The sequence below is a fragment of the Seriola lalandi genome, unplaced genomic scaffold (assembly GCF_002814215.2).
Source record: "Seriola lalandi dorsalis isolate HSWRI2012SDOR001 ecotype SW California unplaced genomic scaffold, Sedor1 jcf7180002054832, whole genome shotgun sequence".
NCBI lineage: Eukaryota > Metazoa > Chordata > Actinopteri > Carangiformes > Carangidae > Seriola > Seriola lalandi.
The window spans coordinates 292,279-312,085 of record NW_019525385.1 but is presented as its reverse complement, the minus strand read 5'-3'; the positions used below and the strand labels follow the sequence as shown (position 1 = coordinate 312,085).

Here is a 19,807-nt window from a genome sequence, read left to right as displayed (position 1 = left end):
AATACTAGTTGAAAACATTATTCATTTTTGCCAGGTTTTAAGACCAGGGCCATTGGATTAATGAGATTTGTTGACCAAAGGGATATGGAGTAAATCTGAGGCTGGGCAGTTGCCCACTTTGGTAATCCAGCCTTGGTCAATGTGCAAAGTCCATTATAGCCTGTGTCACTCTGTAACACAGGCTCTGTGTAACCGTTACACAGGCTCTGTGTAACGGGTTGGCTGGACAGTCCCACGTGGACGACGTCACTCCGTTTTGGGTCTGGTAGGTGGAGGTACACACGGCCATACATAACAAGCTATTTGGCTGAATCATGCCGATCATTTTATGGAAAATCATTGTTGTTCATCTCACCACCACAATTGGCTTTTCCTGTTGTTTTCGTAATGACGTGAGTCTTGAGGACAATCCAGTTATACCAGCGATCGCCAAATATTTCAGCACGAAAGGGAGGTATGAGGAAGTGAACCCGTATCTCATAGAGGACATACTTGCTGTTAACAGATCTATTTTACAGCCCCCGTCAGCACAATGTCGCGAAATTCATCTGACTGCCATAATAAGACACGGCACAAGATACCCGACGACCAAAAACATCAAGAAGATGCGGAAACTTTACGACCTCGTCAAGAGCAATGCCTCTGCCGAAGAGAAGTGGCTGCGTGAACTCCAGACGCAGTGGACGATGTGGTACACTGAGGACATGGACGGCCGACTCGTCCAGAAAGGAGTGAATGATCAAAAGCATCTGGCCGTCAGGCTGTCGAAGCTGTTCCCCTCACTGATTTCAGAGGAGAAGCTTCGAGGTGGACTCATCAAATTCATAACCAGCTCAAAGCACAGGTGTGTGAACAGCACACTGTCCTTTAAAGCAGGACTGACTGAGCTGTGGGCTATTAAAGGTATGGCCATGATGATTATACTATCACTGTCCACCACTTAGATGCATTTGCAATAACCTGTTCCCATTTCTCCACCCAGATAAGGAGTTTGACCATGCAGTGAACGATGCTCTGATGAGGTTTTTTGACAAATGCACCAGGTTTGTGCAGGAAGTTGACAAAAACCCCTCAGCTTTGACAGAGGTGGACAAGTTCAAGGAGGGGCCAGAGATGAGGAGGGTCCAGGAGAAGATCGCGGATCGTCTTAAAGTACAATACAATACCATCACAGATGGTCAGTTGCAGAGGAATCCTCAGATCTTTTATTTAAATAAATGCACGCACATGCATTGGGGGCTCTGGGTAAACATTTACTGTTGCGCCCAGTTTCCTTCAAGCTCCAATCAAGTACACTGGACAAAGCACAGCATACTATAGATCGGAGCTTCATTATAGTTTGCACAGAGCCCCAGCAAAACTCCTACACTGGTATGTTACCTGACCACAGGTTTTCTGCATGTTTCAGTTTGAAACACATGAACACAACTTTACGTGAGCACAACTACAGGTAACTGCAACTGTTGAATAAGTGGGATGGAGTGGAAGCAGAAAGTGTAAAATGGTAATGGTAAAAGTACTACTTAGTTTGTGGCAGTAGAGAAAAGCTTATTGAATATATAGTTAGATGTGTTGAGTTTATAGATATTTCCTTAGAAACTTCCCCATTTAAATCTATTCTTTATTCATTGATTATTGCAAACTTTATCTTCATGCTTGCCTCTAAGAAAATATCAAATTTTTGCATATGCAGCTGATCTGATTTGCACTTACTAAAAAATCCCAAGGTTACACTCACACTTAACTGAACATAATTAATTGAAAATGTACCAATTGAATGCTGTCTACAGTTTCCCAGTATTAATACAAAATTATATCATCCTCTCCAGATCCTCCCAGTGAATTTACGGTCACATGTCAGTTCCTTTCAAGGAAATGATAGAAAATGAAGGGTCAACAGTCTGCAGAACATCTCATTGGTCATACAATATTTCACAGTGATTATGTACACAGTAGGTGGAGCTGTTTTCTACTCTGAAAATATCCAAGCTCCTACACCCAAGTTAGTAATTTATTGAACTTTAGTCAAGTGTTCACTCAGTGCAGTACATCATGGTGTTTCGGTTTTAGGATAAAATGGGTGATTTCCTAGTGCTCCCCTTTGTGTTTGTTTTAAAGGCAGCATGTCCTGTCTGATTTCACTACTCATTAACGTTTTATTGCAACCTTCCTCTTACAGATATGGCTGAAGCTGCTTTTTATTTATGTGCTTATGAGTTTGCCATCAAGACCGTGAATTCCCCCTGGTGTCGGCTCTTTGATGAGGTCGATGCACAGGTATGTGCCTCAGCTATTTAATGTTTGTGTATTTAATGTTGGAGTCTCATCAAATACCTGTTAATTCATCTTCAGCTAAGATTCCATCACAAGAATTAAAGGAGATGTTTTTGGGTCAATAACCTGAACTGCTTGTTTTCAGTTAATTCATTCATTGTTAATCATTTATCACAACATGGACAAATAAGATGCTCTGCTACACAAGCAGAGACTTTGCCAAAACTGCCCTGAATTTCAGAATGCAAAAATGTCAGTGAATTTGTGTTTTGTTGTTTTTGGTTGTTAATGTGTCAAGTTGATTTTTTCACAGGTTTTTTTTTTTAAATCAAAATGTGTACAATGATTTCCTAAAACTTTCCTTAAATTTATCAGTAGCACATCTGCAAGTAATAGAAAACCTAGATAGGAACAGAAAGGAAAAGTAACAAGATTTAAGGAGGGTTCAAAAACAATAGAGCAAACTAACAGACCTATCTAATTCTGTCTGAAGTACCTGGGACAATCATTCTTAGACCCTCAAATATTGTGAGGAAACATGCCACTAAAGACACCTTAATGGGGCAAAATGTTGAATATGTCCCATTTATTTGTTTGTGAAGTTTTGTAAACCTGAATTTAAAAGTCAAAGCCGGACAGGTGGCTACAAATTAACTTCAGCTATATGCCCTATACAGTAATTCATCTGTTGTATTACTAAGTTAGAGAGAGCCTTCTGCCTTATTTACAACTTGTTTTAAAAACAAGTAGTATCAGGTATTCTCTGCCTTGCCCCAGTATTCATTCCCTGAGAAACTATTTGGTATTATCCATGTCACAAAGAGTGTTTTGTGTCTTGTCTTACTCCCTGACCTAACACTCAGGTAAATGTTACCTTGAATAAGGACAGATTTGTATCTTTTGTAGTCTTCACACAAAGCCCACTTCACATCCAAACTACCAACTGTTTGTACTATTTGCTTCATCAGGTTATGGAGTATGCAAATGACCTGAAGCAATTCTGGAAAAGAAGCTATGGTCATGATATCAACAGTAAGTCAAGCTGCATTCTTTTCCATGATGTGTTCAGCCGACTGGACAAAGCAGCCGATGAGAACAAGTGAGTAAAACATGTTTTTGAGCACATAAAAGTGAAGAGTGTTGTCGTTTGATTTTTTTTTTGTTTTTGTCAATCCCATGAAAAGACCAAAACCAACAATGCATTAGCACGTCTCTAATTATTTCTCAATAACCTTACCTTGTCTTTGTCTCTCAGCCCCAAGACCATTCGTTCCTACAAAATATGTAAAACTTGCTGAGTGTTTGTTGGGGATTATTTTCAGCTGTGGATTAATGCACATTTTGTGTGATAGTCAGTACTAGTATAAGATAAACTACAGTGGAAAGGTTCATTGTAATGAAGGAACATGTAATCCAGTGCAGCGATGTGGTGCACTGATGAGCTTTTCACAATGGACGTCTATGGAATAAGGCCTCAATTACACTTCCTTGCAGATGTGCACAGTGACAGCTGCAGACACCGCGGACGCATAGTTGTTGTTTTTACACTTTATTCTAGTCAGCTTGGAGGAGTGCATGCACAGTTGGTGCCCTTGTAGCATAGTGGCTGCACAGGCTGGCAGGGACAAGTCTGCGGGGACACAAGAAATTGGTGGGTACACAAACATCTGTGCAGAGCCTTGCATACGTTGTCTGATAACGAAATTTACATCACGGAGACCCTAGCGGACCCTCACATAGGCCTACTCGCAGATGAGGAAAGTATAACACTAGCTTAGTATAACACTTGTTTTTTGTCTTTTTATGAGATGTGTTGACAAAAAGAAAAATATACAATATCACCAGTTATATCCTTTAAATCACTGCACGGTAAGACACAGTAAAAGATTGAGGCACTGCATGTCTTGCTCTAGTCAATTTTTCAGAAGTGGAGCTGAAATGAATAGTTGCTCAACATAAACATTTGTAATTGTATTTTTGTAATTTATTGAGAAAAAACATTGAATCTCTGATTCCAGCTTCTTTAATGTGAGGATGTGGTGTTTTTCTCTGTTTAATATCATTATACATTGAATATCTTTGGGTTTTTGATTGTTGGTTGGACAAAACAAGACTCATCTTCAACTCTGGGACCATGTAATGGACATTTTTTAATACTGTCTGACATATGCTATATGTTAGGTCAGGCCAGCAGGTGACTGAAGCTGTGACAGTCCAGGTCGGCCATGCAGAGACCCTCCTGCCACTGCTTACCCTGCTGGGCTTCTTCAAGGACAGTGAAGCCCTGACATCGACCAACTACGCCACACAGACCGAGCGTTCCTTCCGCACCAGCCACATGTTGCCCTATGCAGCTAACTTAGTCCTGGTTCTGTACGACTGTGGGGGAAGTGACCTGAGACTGCAGCCACTGCTCAACGAGAAGCCTGTGGCTTTCTCTGGTTTAACTGGCCAGCAGGCCTCCATGCCGCTCTATCAAGACGTCAAAGAGCACTACAGAGAACTGCTCCAGGGCTGTGACTTTGAGACTGAGTGTGAGCTGTTCAAGCATCCTGCTCAGGTTTAAGCTGACAGGGTGGATTCTGGAAAAGAACATATTATAATGGATGTATTGTCTTTTCTTTGCAAAATGGAGTGAATCTTGTGTTGCTAATTGGCGCAGCTTAGTCTGAATGTTTCTCTTATGTGAATCATGAACATATTACTTTTTGACTTGAATGAATCAACTAAGAAGCATTTTCACTCCCTTTGTCTTAGGCCTGAGAAAAGGCAGATTTGTTGGCTCTGAAACGCACCACAATCCCAGCCTTAGAATTGAATTTCAAGTTTATCTGTACCATCACAGTATTGCTACTGCTATATCGCTTATTTTACAAGGATTCTTTCCATTGTTGCATAACTTGCAGAAATTAAAGAATTTATTTTTGCAGTGTACACATTTTATATGTTCTGCGTATGAAATTTATGTATCTGTATTCATCATTCTGCTCTTTTCCTGTTTTTCAAGAAGCACTTGAAGCATTTCCTGAACTGAAGTGCGCTGCCATTTGTGGCTGCTGGATAGAATATTGTGTGGTCAGTATGTATATCAAGAAAATTGGTGGTGTTTATTACATTATACATGCCTCACAAGTCATTTAACCTTTTTATATATATATATACTGAATTTGGCAGCTGTTTCTGGTGCCATGGGCCAAACAAGTCAGTGACTACTCTGAAATCACATGACATTTTGGTTTAATTCAACATGCATGCAACATGCAACATGCAACATACCATCATCAACCGCACATAGTACCTTTACACCTTTACGGGTACACAGCTGTGTACCTTATGTCCCTATGTCCCTTATCCCGGTTTTATTCGGTATATATAACAAAAGTGGATATTCATAGCCCTGTATGATTTTAACATCATCCAGGTTTCTGATTGTCTGTGCCAATAAGAACATTTACTTTTCCAGGTTGTCCAAAATCAATTTATTAATGAATCCATTTATTAAACCTTTACAACTGCAGACCAGATAGATTAAAACCCTTTATTGATGACTTACTCACATTTATAACTGCAGGTGGCTTATTAGAAGTGAGTAAAGTGTATTTGGTAAGGTGTAACTGCCTGGTTATGAAAAGATATATACTTTTTAAAGGACTATTTCAAAACCAGGCAATCTCAAAGTTATTCTTATGAATGGCTTACATCTACTGCATAAAGCCAATGATTTTCTATCCTAACTATACAACTATACTAATAACTTATTAATAAATATTACTCTTTTGGCAATAATTTACATAGAGAGATTATGTTGGTGTGGATCTGTTCTGACTGCAAGGTTTGGATGACCAACAAAATAATCACTAGCACTTGAACACTTTTCCACCTGTAAAAGGACAGTGAAATATTCCCCAAAACGACGGTGTTTGAGACCCAAAAACTCATCGTTACTAAAGTTAATTATGACTTCACAAGACGCATTAGCTCATTTCAATCATGGATAATCAACTGTAACAGGAGGTTAAAATATACACGTAGAACCTTAAACTGCAAACGCAGAGTATCTAACGCTTCATTAGTTTTGGTGGGTTTTATTAGCATGTTCTCCCACCCAAATATTAACTTGTGCACTATAGTGCTCAGTTTCTTCAAGGGTTTAGTAACTTTGGCTGAATAACATCAATTAAGTGTGAATAAATTCAGACAGAAGACAGTAACAAAAACTTACTGCCATTTTGCTTCGATAGAACTCAACCGTCGTTAACTGATATGTGCTTGCTTGCTTTTAAATTACGCTTAACGGTTGCCTCCTGACGTACAGCTGTGACTTAGAGGCTAGCGAATGTGTTTTAACGGTTCGGTCTATAGTTGAGTCGCTACAGCTGCACTCAAGATTTTTACTGGAATCTGAGTTGGGTGTGACATTGTCTAGTCACCGCCAAAGGATACACCGGCACTGCCTGGTGTAAGTTGAAAGTATTAGGGTTAATTCAGTTCTGCTGTAAAGGAATATCACGCCCAGCCTCCGACAAGTCCTGCCGGTAACGGTGCTCGGCCCCGTCATGTCGTTATGCTTGAGTATTGGCTGCTATCCGGCAAATTATGCAGATTTCTGGAGGAGGAGGAGGGCTTGAGGCTGGGCCAGCGGAATGCTACGTGTCTCGGTAGTCCCTTTTAAAAGCCCGTCGTCTTCTTCGATTACCGTAGCCAAAAGGTTGTTACGACTCGAGCGAGCGGCAGACCTTGTCACCACCCAGGCCCGTGTGTGTGTGTGTGTGTGTGTGTGTGTGTGTGTGTGTGTGAAGCCCGGTCCGTCGGCGGTGTTAGACTCTTGCGAAATGTCCGGAGTGAAAAAGCTAAGAACGGTAAGTAGATGTGGAGATAACGGGGAGGGGAAGAAGTGTCAAAAGTGCAAAAAAGTGTGTGTGAGCGCTTGAGATGTGGTTAAACATGAACATGTGTCAAGTGGGTGTCTTATTAATACACAACAATGATAGTGTGAATATCACAACTCAACGTATACGTTCAAGTTGTTGACGAGACTCTTTCCACTGAGGTCTGGTGCGCTCACACAGAAAAGGCAGCACAAAGTTGACACAATAGATGACTTTTTCCTTCAAAGTAGCTCTGGATCGTTGCTTTAAAGCTTGTTTTCTTCAATGCCATGTTCACTTTTGTGCCTCTTTACTGCACTACCAGGTGTGATGGTTACAGACATGCCTTGACTCTGAATAGGCTGGTTGTTGTAGTAACGTATCCATGTCTGTTTGGTCCATTCATAACATAGAGTGTCTTGTGAGGGTGGGGAGAAAGAAGCCACTGTGAGATGGCAGGCTGATGCTGTACAGGAATGCTGCTAACTTGGAGAGCATATGCGGATTTATCCTAAAAAAAATGAGAATAGCAAGAAATCAGACACGACCAGGAGAATTTTGTCCAAAAAACCCTGTATTTTATAGTGTTCAACATTGCACACAGTGTGTGACACTGATTCCACCATATTAATTACAGAGCTGAGTATTAGCAGCTATTTTTAATCAGAAAGGTGAAACCAGCTTCTTAAATTAGAGTATTTTGAATATCCTTGCGTTATGAACAGATTTTTTTGACAAGGATCAATTTAAATATCTAACCTAAACTTATTTTTTTCAATAGATATTTATTATTATACAGTATCTGATGGGAATAATCATTAGTTGCAGCCCTAAAAATCAAGTGTAATTTAATGCATACTGTTGTTTGAGTTGTTTAGTCACCCAAATTTTGACAGAATACTTTGACTATCTTCATTATTAAATGTATGCGTTCCGTTGAGAAATTTCAGAGCGCTTATCATCGTCTCATCTGCTGCTATTTCCTTAGAAAGAGGATGTAGGCTGAACTGGGAGCAAGAGAAAGGAGTTACATAAGGTCTTCTGAATGAACAATAACAATACTTTATATTATGTTTCTTACACAGGAATTCAGCTGGGAAGTGCTTATCAGCATGCTGGTTAAACATAAAAGCATTTGAAATGCAAAGAAAAAATTATTAAAATGAAATAAGAATAATAATATGAAGTGAAGTAATGTTTTTTGCGATAAAGGCATGTCTTCAAAATTGGGTTTTGGTCTTCAAGTTTTCCCTTCACTAAACTCACAGTTATGATGTGCCAAAAAATACATAATGTTCCCACTGTTGAATGGTTCCTCAACTGTTGAATGGAAGAGAGAGAGAATAAGGAGCAATGTGTTGACATTGGGAGTGTGATGAAAGGTGCGAAGGTGTCTCCTGTGTTTAATAATAACACTGTAATAATGCTGTTTGTCTAGCTCAACAACATAATACCCGGTATATACAGCGCTATGTACCAGGTAAATGAACGCCCTTAAAATCAAGGTCAGATAGATAGATAGACAGATAGATAGATACTTTATTGATCCCCTAGGAGAAATTCAAGAAGTAATAAGTCATATTTCGTGTGATTTCTATTTTTTAATACCAGCACTGGCAAGATTGATTATCTATAAACTGCAGCACCTCATCCACTTGGAAGACAGCCATAAAGAAAAACTTTATGCTGTGCTTTTCCCACATTCTTGACTGAAGCACACCTTTGTTTGTTGAGGTCACCAATTTTCACAGTCACTGCTGTGTGTGTGTGTGTGTATGTGTGCGTGTGTGTGTGTGTGCGTGTGTGTGTGTGTGTGAGAAATAGCTCTTTAAATGCAGATGGTTGGTTTTAAAATGAAACCCTGTCAGATCAAATAGCATGTTAAACTGCTGTAACACTGGGTTGAAATGTGGAAGACAGGTTATAGGCAAAAGGTAATAGTGATGGGGGGGGGTAAAAAAAGTGAAGCTGTGGGGTGGATGTATGGAAGAAGGGAGAGTGGGTGCAGAGGGCAAACGTGTGGGCACGAGCACTGCCACATCATCGCTGGGCTGCAGGCAGCACACTGGACACATTGTGTCAGTCCTCTCCCTCCCTCCATCCCTTCCCTGCCTCCCTCCTCTACCCCTCCCCTCTAGAAGTCAATACAGCCCCATTTATCCACAGCTTGGTCCACATAGTCACTTTGGGCAGGGCATCTAGAACAAGTGGTACTATGCTAAACTTGGCTCTGATTTCTCTGTAAAGTTCCATGACATGTTATTGGCACGACACAGCAAGTCTGTTCAGGTCTGAAGTCATTGTGTCTACATTTTTTTCTGAAGGCCATGCTAACCATTAGCTTACATATGTTACCAGACTTGACAAACTGATCAGAATAAACAAAGAGGAGGTGTGACGTGTAACAACATAACATAACAACATTAACATGATCTGAGCTGTTCACATTTAGATATACCCCAGTAAGATGGCTTATTGCAACTACTCAATTACTGTTTGCCTTTTTTCTACATCAGGCTATCTGTATCATTAGTATCTCCCACAGAATCACTTCAGTTTGCCTCTATCTGAACCCGTGTTCTTCTATTTCAGGACCTCAACAGGTCAACCAATGTGGTGTACCAGGCCCACCATGTCAGCCGGAGCAAGAGAGGGCAGGTCGTGGGTACCAGAGGAGGCTTCAGAGGCTGTACCATCTGGCTCACCGGTAAATCTTTATACTCGTATGATATCCACTTATTAGTCATGAAGTGGCTCATTCCTCAGCCATACAGGAAGCATACATTGCATAAGGATTAAACTGATATGGACTATTTTAAACACACTGTTTACACGTCTTACTACATTGTCCCAGGTTTGTCTGGTGCTGGGAAGACTACCATCAGTTTTGCCCTGGAAGAGTATCTCGTGTCCCATGCCATCCCTTGCTACTCACTGGACGGAGACAACATTCGCCATGGCCTGAACAAGAATCTGGGCTTCTCCGCCGAAGACCGTGAGGAAAACATCCGTCGCGTTGCTGAGGTGGCCAAACTGTTTGCAGATGCTGGGCTGGTTTGCATCACCAGTTTCATCTCCCCCTTCGCCAAGGTCAGAAAACATTCTGTTTTCATGGGATGGTGCATATCTGTTCATTTAAGTAGGTAGAAAACCATTATCTGATGAAGGCTTAAATGAAATATATCTATCGTTTTTCTTTAGGATCGTGTTGAGGCGAGGAAGATCCATGCGAGCGCCGGGCTACCATTTTTCGAAGTGTTCATCCATGCTCCTCTTGAGGTGTGTGAGAGCAGAGATGTAAAAGGACTTTACAAGAAGGCTCGGGCTGGCGAGATTAAAGGTCTGTGAGACAATGAACTTTCCCTGTTTAGCACGCTACCACCCTTTGAGTTATTCAAGTAATACCAAATCCTTTTTACAACCACAGGGCGTGTGGTTATACATATATCTAAAAATGGACTCTCAATGGCTACAGGATTTCAATGACATTTATTTTAATGGTTTTACATTTGTCGTCAGGTTTCACTGGGATTGATTCCGATTATGAGCGTCCTGAGGTGCCAGAGCTTGTACTGAAAACCGGAGAACTCTCAGTGAACGAATGCCTCCACCAAGTGCTGGAGCTGCTCAGAGACCAGGTGGGGGCGACCGACAAGAATTTTGGTTTCACAGTTGAACAAATGACTCACTGTACTGCACATATTCTCACAAAACAATTAACATTACAAACAGGAAGAAAATAATCTGTAAAGCAATGACAATGTACAAGCGACATGCACACACAGGTTTCAGCTGTGGGCTAAGGAACCATTGTGTAAGTGATGTAAATGTCAAATACTAATACCTATTAGATTGTCAGTGACAGAGAATAATATATCCCCATTTAAACAAGCAGCTTATGTCACAAAGAAACTTCATTATAGTCCATGATGTGCTGTGCTAAAACCAAACAACAAGGTAGGTTTTTGCAGCAAGAATAATGATTCAGTTGAAAAAAAAGTAGCTACCACATACACTCACCGAGCACTTTATTAGGAACACCATACTTATTGCTGGTTAGGGCCTCCCTTTGCTCTCAAAACCGCCTCAGTTCTTCATGGCATGGATACCACAAAATGCTGGAAACACTCCTTTGAGGTTCTGTTCCACGCTGACATGATTACATAACATCATTGCTGCAGATTTGTCAGCTGACGTACAGATATAAAGTTTATCTATTACAATTTCCAGTTTCTGTCACACCCTAACTTTATAAGTTAAACTGGAAAGACAAGTGTGACCCAGCCCATGTCTTATGAAATGAAAGTACTATTAATAGACTTAGATGCAAGCAATGAACATACATTTGAACATCTGCTGCCAAGGATCATGCTGTGTAAAAATTTTTTTTTAAAGTTAAGCACATAAGGTTTTCCCAGCTCTGTCTCTGAGGTACAGCTGATTTAAACAATGCTGTGTTCCCTGTAATTGATAAATACAGTAAATTAATTATATTTAAAAACAGCTGTTGAGAGAGGAAATTGAGGATTGTGATTGTAGCACTCAAGTCACACTGAAGGAATGGAAGATAAAATGTAGTAAGTAGTGGCATTTACACGCATGTACGCGCATTGCATATTAAATGTCTTGAGGCAATTTTTGTAGCAGTCTGCGTCACAATACACTTCCATGAAGTTGGGTCATTTCCACATTTCAAGTTGTGACTGATTCCTTTCATTATTTGGAAACTGCACTTCCAAAAACAATAGAGCAGTGTAAATTTACTAAAGTATGGCACCTTTTTCATCTGCTCAAATCCGGTGCCAGTAATTTAGTGGGAACTGGTATGAAAAGGGTTTGAGCGAAACAAAGAGTTGCCACGTTCATGTTCTCTCGGTAACACAGAGCTAGGATGCAAACTCGTATGCAATACACAATTACACATCAAAACAACCAGAGAAAGTTACAGATCTTAAACCTAACTGTTCATGCTTCCCTGTACATAAACTAGGTGCTGGATTTTTGTGTTTTTGAAAATGTATCAAGTAAAGAGAAAAGTTCGATTTGTGGAAGGAGGGCAGCAGTTATCAGTACTTTTCTCCAGAGGCCTCTAAGACAACTCTAAGCTGTTTTTTCATTCTCGTCTTTTAATAGTGACCTGAGACAACTGGTTTATGCAATAAACTATTCGCTAGTATAGGAAACTAATAATACCCACAAGGACAAATTAACTAACTAAACTAATGTAGCGACACAGGTGTGACATGAAGGTTTTACAATTATTTCACCCTTGCTTTTAACACAACACAATACATAAAATATACATAAAATTATATTGAACATTTGACTATTTACAATAGAGCCACACAAATTGCATAAAAAATATTTACAACTACAACCGTCAGATCTGCAATTAAAGACCAAACTCACAGGCACAACCTGTAAGTTAATACATTACTATAGAGCTGCAACAATTTGTCAATAGATTGATTAGTTGACAAAAGAAAATGAATCAGCAAGCATTTTGATAATTGATTAAGAATTTCAGTTTTTTTAAAGCAAAAATTGTGAAACATTTTCTGGTTCTAGCTTCTCAAATGTGAAGACTTGCTGCTTTTCTTTGTCACATATGACACTAAATCGTATATCTTTAGATTCTGAACTGCTGGTTGGATAAAACAAGCAGTTTGATGACATCACTTTACGCTCTGGGAAATTGTGATGGGCATATTTCACTTTTTCTGACATTTTATAGACCAAACAATTAATTGATGAGTCGAGAAATCAATCGTCATATTCCCTTTTTCTGCTTGTATGTAGAATATTGTACCAGGCGAGATCATGGAGGAGGTGAATGAACTCTTTGTTCCGGAGAACAAGCTGACTCTTGCTGTGGCTGACGCAAACACGCTTCCCACCATCAGCATCACCAAGGTAACCCGGCGCTCCAGTATATAGGTTTCTTTTTATCACACAGCAAATGGACAAGGGGGTCAATGCTGGGCATGGCGGAGAGCTGCTCATGATGAGCCCATAAACATTTTCCTCTGTTTGGACCCTGTGTACTAATGACCACTCTGACTTCCCGGGGTACTAATAAAGACATAAAACCCTACCAGGCGTAGGGCAGAAGCACTGAAACGCACACTAATAGGATTGTCTTATCAAATCACCATTCAGGTCAGTTCTCTGGAGGTGAATGGATGCTTACCACCATAAGCATTTTATTTTTTCCAGAATTTAGGGCAATATGCCACCTTAATATCTCTAGTAAAATAATTTATGGCAGTTAATGTATAATGACAATATGACTGTAAGTCAGTACGCTACATATGACTGCTTTCTAGTCAATGTCCTGAATATGGCAAGCCACTAACTTCCTTTCAGTATAAGTCATCTGATTTGTTTTTGGCCAGAAAATAAACCAGTAATAATCATGTTGAACATTTGTGAAATATGTCTTCAGTCTGTTACTCATCCAAAGCTGTGTGCACAACATGTTATCTCAGAACATCTCACTATGGTTTAGTGAGTAAATTAATATACTGTTCATAAATAAGGCAGCAGCAACGTCTCAATCAAACACAGCACAATGAGGCCTTTATAAGGTTTGGCACTGGAGGTCAAAAGGTTAGAGCCAATATGTGAGTTTAAAAGAAAGCACAGATTTGCTGTGCCTGTTTTCCAACCCTCCAGCATTCTTACTACCACAATGCATTGAGTCTTTCATTCATAGAGTAATCATAGAGTTGTTTATTAGTGTATCAACATTTACAATACACTGAATACCATCAGCGTAGTTAAATCTGTGGCTTTCCTGAGGTTGAAACATACTGCATGTTAAATGCTGTTCAACTTTAGTAACATCTTCCTTTCAGGCTGTTGATAATGAGTGAATATTCTTTGTCCACAGTTAGATCTACAGTGGGTGCAGGTTTTGGCAGAGGGCTGGGCTAGCCCTCTTAAGGGTTTCATGAGAGAGAGAGAGTTCCTCCAGGTCTTACATTTTGGCAACCTGCTGGATGGTAAGAGATGACTGCACTCACGTTCCTTGTAAGCTTTAAACCCTTACACCCCAGCAGTGTAGTCCAACACATAAATGCTGCACTTAAAGCCCTTCTAGAGGACTCAGATGCGTGTTTTTTTTTACAGAATTTATATATTCATTACAATAAAAAACAAGATATTTTTATGGATCTATATCCTCTAAGTTAGTTCCCATCAACATCACCCGTCATTTTCCAAATGTGTTCATTTGATATAAAACTGGTGGTGTTTAACAATGTTAATTACATAAAATGGGCTATTTTTTAATACAATGGAACTGTCAATATTTAGTGTGGTTTGCATTTGTACAACTACCAGTTGGAGTAGCAGATGATGGACATGATGACATTTCAACCATTTGTCCATTACTTTTAGCTATTTATCTTATAATTATACATTATTGAGATAATGAATCAAGTTGTCTGTTGCCATCGTCCTGCCTGTTAGCACTGAAGCCAAGTGCTATAAAACTGATCTATTTCAACTATTTGATCATTACTTTTATCAAATCATTTCAACTGTCATCTATTACCTTTACCTTTATTAACTATTTGAACTGTTTATTCATTACTTATATATTTTTGATAACTCATTTTATCACTGATGTAAGACTAATTTCAATGCAACATGTGGTATACAGCTATTACAGTCACTCAATATGTGTAAAGATATTTTTAAACCAAATCACACTTTGTAGTTTTTCAAATTAATTGCGCCTCTCAACAATTTTACCACATACCTGCTGGCAGCAACTGTACTTGTAATACAAATACACCTGTTTGGAAATCAACACTTTTAATAATTTGTTGTAATAAGTTTGACATGCGTTGTATTTGTTTCCTTAATGTAAATAACATATCTGAAATGATATTTGCCTTCGCTGAGCGGTTGAAATCACTGAACCCTGCTCTGTCTCAGGTGGGGCCATCAACTTGTCTGTTCCCATTGTCCTGGCTGTTAGCAATGAGGCCAAGCAGGAGCTGGATGGCTGTGCGGCTGTAGCTCTGGAGCACCAGGGTTCACGAGTGGCTATTCTCAGGAACCCAGAGTTCTATGTACACCGCAAGGAGGAACGCTGTGCCAGACAGTGGGGCACCACTTGTCCACAGCACCCTTACATTAAGGTAATAAGGCCTATATATATTGAATAAAACAGAACATAAATCAAACCCCAGAAAAATATCATATTATTAATGTCAGTTAAAATGCAATGAAGATTAATACTAATTGCAGCTACAGGTAAACATTTGAGTCAGTAAAACATAGCCTAACTGGTATTCTCTGATTATCACCTTGTGCAGATGGTTATGGAGGGAGGTGATTGGCTGGTGGGTGGCGACCTGGAGGTGCTGGAGCGAATCAAATGGAATGATGGACTTGACCAGTACCGCCTTACTCCACAGGAGCTCAAGCAGAGGTTCAAAGACATGAAAGCGGGTTAGTTGGTTTGAGTTGCTCACAAAAAGTCACAATTAGAGAACACAAAATGGAATATGAATTGTTGTAAGTAGCTTCTGATGTGATTTCAGAAGTGTCTTCTGAAAAAATACCATTCTATAAATAATATATCCATCACAGTGAGGGAAAAAGTAAATGAAACATTAAAGCAATGTATTTAGCAGTGCACCATTTGTCTTTCAGAAAAACTTGACAAAGGACCAGATGAAAAAATAAAATGGTAAATTTAAAGCTGCATGGCAATGATTGTGATTTGTGTTCAGTGCAGACACACAGGGCGGTATCTGTCTGAAAAGTAATGAACAATGAAATGTGATCACCTTTTATTTTTATTGTCTCTCACCCGTTCACTTTGAAATTAATGCTGTGCTCAAGATTGTGTCCTTTATTTATCTGCACCGAAATGCAGTATTTATTTTGGTCATTTTTGTTTTTCTCTATTCTTTGCTGCTCCGTGATGCTCGTCTGAGTTTTGGTACTAGTGCAAGCATGTTGTGATGTCCACAGAACAGATGAGGCTGACAATAATCTATGTTTTCCTATTCTTAACAAACCCTATGAAAAGTCCAAAACCAACAATATCCATCCCTCTGTACTTTCCAACTTCCCAAGCCTATCTCTCAGACCCAAGTGCATTTGTACTTACTAAGGAATTAAACCTTTTGAAACGGTTCAAAAATGCATACGTTCATTGTATAAATAGGCTGAATTTCTACAATAGGTGGGGACTGTAGTTTAACATTACTTAAACAAGGAAGTGCATTTGTTGGGGATTGTTTTCTGCTGCAGGTATACTTGTGAGTATTTATGATGGTATATGTGAGATTGACACAAAATAATGCTCATGTTTGTGGTTGTTGTGTCACCCAGTGCAACGCTGATGAGTTTTTAATAGTTTTTGGATACAATGGAGCTAAGTGGCACAGATAAATAATCTATGTTGGGCTTTTGCTAAACTGACAATGCTTGTTGGTAAGATCAATTCATTGTTGGTTTTTGATTTATCATATGATTTGTTGACAGTAAGAAAAATATAGAATATCAACAGATTTGTCCTTTAAAGGAAATTAGGAAAGGAAATTGAATTGCCAAATTTATGACAGAAAGTCCATTTGAGTTTTGTAAAAGGCATGATGAGCATTTTTGCTGTGACAGATGTTAAAATGCACAATATGAGCCTCACATTTTGGACTGCACAAATCATGAAGTTCAGCAACTCAAATACTTTAATTCTGCTGCTATTGCTGCAAACACTATTGTTAAGTGAACTTTATTTTGTGCTCTTCCATGTTGTCCTCCTTAGACGCAGTATTTGCATTCCAGCTGCGTAACCCAGTCCACAATGGTCACGCCCTGCTGATGCAGGACACCAAGCGCCGTCTGCTAGAGCGAGGATACAAGAATCCAGTCCTCCTGTTGCACCCACTTGGCGGCTGGACTAAAGATGATGATGTGCCTCTGGACTGGCGGATGAAGCAGCATGCTGCTGTCTTGGAGGAGGGTATCCTCGACCCAGCAAGCACCATTGTTGCCATCTTCCCCTCACCTATGATGTATGCTGGACCCACAGAGGTGAGGAGCAGTGTTGCAGTAACTTATTAAGTCGGCGGTTATGATCAGTAACCTATTATATATGTGTATGATTGAATATTAACCTGCATGTCGTCCAATTTCTCAACAGGTGCAGTGGCATTGTAGAGCCAGAATGATTGCTGGAGCAAATTTTTACATTGTTGGCCGAGACCCAGCAGGCATGCCTCACCCAGAGACTAAGCAGGACCTGTATGAACCCACCCATGGAGGCAAGGTCCTCACCATGGCCCCGGGCCTCACCTCTGTGGAGATCATCCCCTTCAGGGTAGCCGCCTACAACAAGACTAAGAAGGCTATGGACTTTTATGACCCAGAGCGGTGAGTTGAGAAAGATTTGCAGATTGGTAGTGTGGAAGCTTGAATGTATTGGGACTGATGCACTTTGTGAGAACAAAAACTAGAGCAAATGAAAGGGACAAAGTGCTGTAGATTATAAGTGCTGCTATTTTACTTAAGGTGTAATGTTCTTAAATTAGAATGTGTTATAACATTATTTTTAGACTTGCTGTGAAATTCTGATGTAGCATTACATAACATCCTCCTACACACATTTGTACACCCAAATCTTTTAAACGAAAACATGATTTTCATGAAAATGTGAACCATCAATGACCCCGTGTCCTATCCTGTTGACACTGCCAGCAGATTATAGTATAAATCTTAAAACAGCTCCCAAAATTCTGACAATGTGAATTATGAGGCTCATCCTCGATTCAGTACCATTTGGTATTTTTCTGCTGTTGTGATCATGGCCTCATCATACTGTATAATTTGTAAATATTGTAATTTTGTAAGACTAGATAACACTTGTAATGACCTATCCTCACTCTCTGACCCTCTTTCTCTATACTGCCCTGTTTCTTAGACATACTGATTTTGAGTTCATCTCTGGAACCAAGATGAGGAACTTGGCTCGGAGTAAAGAGTACCCTCCCGATGGTTTCATGGCCCCCAAGGCCTGGAAGGTGTTGGTCGAATACTACATGTCTCTTCAAAAGGACGAGTAATCAACACAATGCTCAGATCACCAGTCAGCAGTATAATATAAAATAATATAGTTAGTTCTTAAAGGAGGTTACATATACATCACATCCATCCCTCCTGGAGTTTTTAGATAGATTCTTCTTTTATCTTATACAAAAAATGGTATTTAGAGTGATGAACTTAGATTGCTATAAATAATGAGTAATTCTGGCAGGGGTGGGTGTTTTGTCTTCGCCAAATCAAAATGACTTGTCTTAAGCAGTTTAAGCATTACATTTTTACATTCCTATAAAACTATGTGATTTATAAATCCATTGTATGTTTATATACATATTAACTTAAGCTATGTATTTTAATAAATTAAAAGTAACTTGAGATTCTTTTTTAAATTTTATATTTTAAGTTTAGGAGCACGTCCCAAGACAGGGAAATGATTTTGGATATTTACATGTAATATCTAAAGGAATGCATGACATAAACATGTAGATTTCACTTTTCGTAGCATTTTAAGGCAGTTTTGTCACAGTCTGTCAAGTTACTTGTATGACCTCAATGAAAGTTACATGCAGTTTTATCACTACCTACAGTGCCTGTTGTTTCACATGTATGGATGTTAATTAATTCATCATGTTAATGTGTCATATTATTGTGAACCACAACATAGATTTTTTTTTTTTTATAATGTGAAAGTGCCTTTCTCTCAAATGTCAACATTCATAAAAAAGAGAAATTGTTTAAATATCTTGTCGGCATTTGCCTGAAATGCATCTGAGATTTGTGTGACTTTATAAAGTGGGGAAGTGCATTCGTGTAATAAAGGCCTGCAGTTTTAGGAAGATGAAAGTGAGTATGTAAAATGCAGTAATAAAAGGAAATTATTTGTTATTGAGTCATTGGTGAGTGCTTAACATGGACATTATGTACTGTAACCCTTAACCAGATACCTTTAAATTAAATGGATTTAAAGGTTTTCTTTTCTGTGATATCTCTGTCCTGATGTTGTCTGTGTGCCACTGGTTGTGCAACATACCTTACATTTCCATCTGTCAGAACAAGGTGCACACTTATCAGTTTAAGGTTAAAGTTGTAAGGATAGGGCAGTGTGGTATTCTGGGGCTGCAAAGCCAATGGTACAATGCTGCTCTCTGCTGGCAAGAACTGGTAAAGGAAAACACAAGAATAACTGCAGGAGAAACTACTGTAAGTGCGTGTGAACGTGCACAGTCACTTTGGTGTCTGACAGGAGGTTGGCTTAATAACTGCACTAATCATGATAACTTCACTCACTGAGACCAGACCCAAAGATAATCCTGTGTTTCTCACTGTTGTCCAAAAACAGTCAGATTTCATGTTTAATGGAGTGAACTTGGACTAGCAGCAGTCAACAATGGTGATGTTCTTTAAAATTATCTAAAATCTTGTGCACAAACACATGGTTTGGCTCTGGACTGGCTTTGCCAACTAGATCTTTTATAACAGATTAAGGAGATCCTGAGACGCTTTCAAATTACACTTAAGAGATGGTCGAGTGAACTTGAAGGACTGATTAATTTTGCCAGTCATTAAGCTTTAAGGGCTTACATTGCTATGAGATGAGTGTTCTT

The 19,807-nt window shown here is 39.3% G+C and overlaps 2 protein-coding genes across 2 annotated transcripts; both read left to right on the top strand.

The window, feature by feature from the left end:
• Positions 1–214: 214 nt before the first annotated feature.
• Positions 215–5,208, top strand: minpp1a (multiple inositol-polyphosphate phosphatase 1a). Its single transcript, XM_023426645.2, has 5 exons — positions 215–903; positions 983–1,177; positions 2,180–2,277; positions 3,243–3,373; positions 4,456–5,208. The coding sequence occupies exons 1-5, from the start codon at positions 315–317 to the stop codon at positions 4,838–4,840; spliced, it is 1,398 nt and encodes a 465-aa protein (XP_023282413.1). The 5' UTR covers positions 215–314; the 3' UTR covers positions 4,841–5,208.
• A 1,605-nt stretch (positions 5,209–6,813) lies between these two features.
• Positions 6,814–19,088, top strand: LOC111670080 (bifunctional 3'-phosphoadenosine 5'-phosphosulfate synthase 2-like). The gene is made up of 12 exons (XM_023426640.2): positions 6,814–7,133; positions 9,735–9,849; positions 9,997–10,232; positions 10,344–10,482; positions 10,662–10,780; positions 12,942–13,055; positions 14,035–14,146; positions 15,087–15,292; positions 15,470–15,605; positions 16,930–17,198; positions 17,308–17,537; positions 18,085–19,088. Exons 1-12 carry the CDS (start codon positions 6,918–6,920, stop codon positions 18,224–18,226), a joined length of 2,034 nt encoding a protein of 677 aa, XP_023282408.1. The 5' UTR covers positions 6,814–6,917; the 3' UTR covers positions 18,227–19,088.
• Positions 19,089–19,807: the final 719 nt, after the last annotated feature.

Excerpts from the sequence above, each read along its gene's own strand:
- minpp1a (XM_023426645.2), top strand. The coding sequence starts at position 315 with ATGCCGATCATTTTATGGAAAATCATTGTTGTTCATCTCACCACCACA. Across the intron at positions 904-982 it reads TGAGCTGTGGGCTATTAAAG|ATAAGGAGTTTGACCATGCA; the intron begins GTATGGCCATGA and ends TTCTCCACCCAG. Across the intron at positions 1,178-2,179 it reads ATACAATACCATCACAGATG|ATATGGCTGAAGCTGCTTTT; the intron begins GTCAGTTGCAGA and ends TTCCTCTTACAG.
- LOC111670080 (XM_023426640.2), top strand. The coding sequence starts at position 6,918 with ATGCTACGTGTCTCGGTAGTCCCTTTTAAAAGCCCGTCGTCTTCTTCG. Across the intron at positions 10,781-12,941 it reads TGGAGCTGCTCAGAGACCAG|AATATTGTACCAGGCGAGAT; the intron begins GTGGGGGCGACC and ends GCTTGTATGTAG. Across the intron at positions 15,293-15,469 it reads CACAGCACCCTTACATTAAG|ATGGTTATGGAGGGAGGTGA; the intron begins GTAATAAGGCCT and ends CACCTTGTGCAG.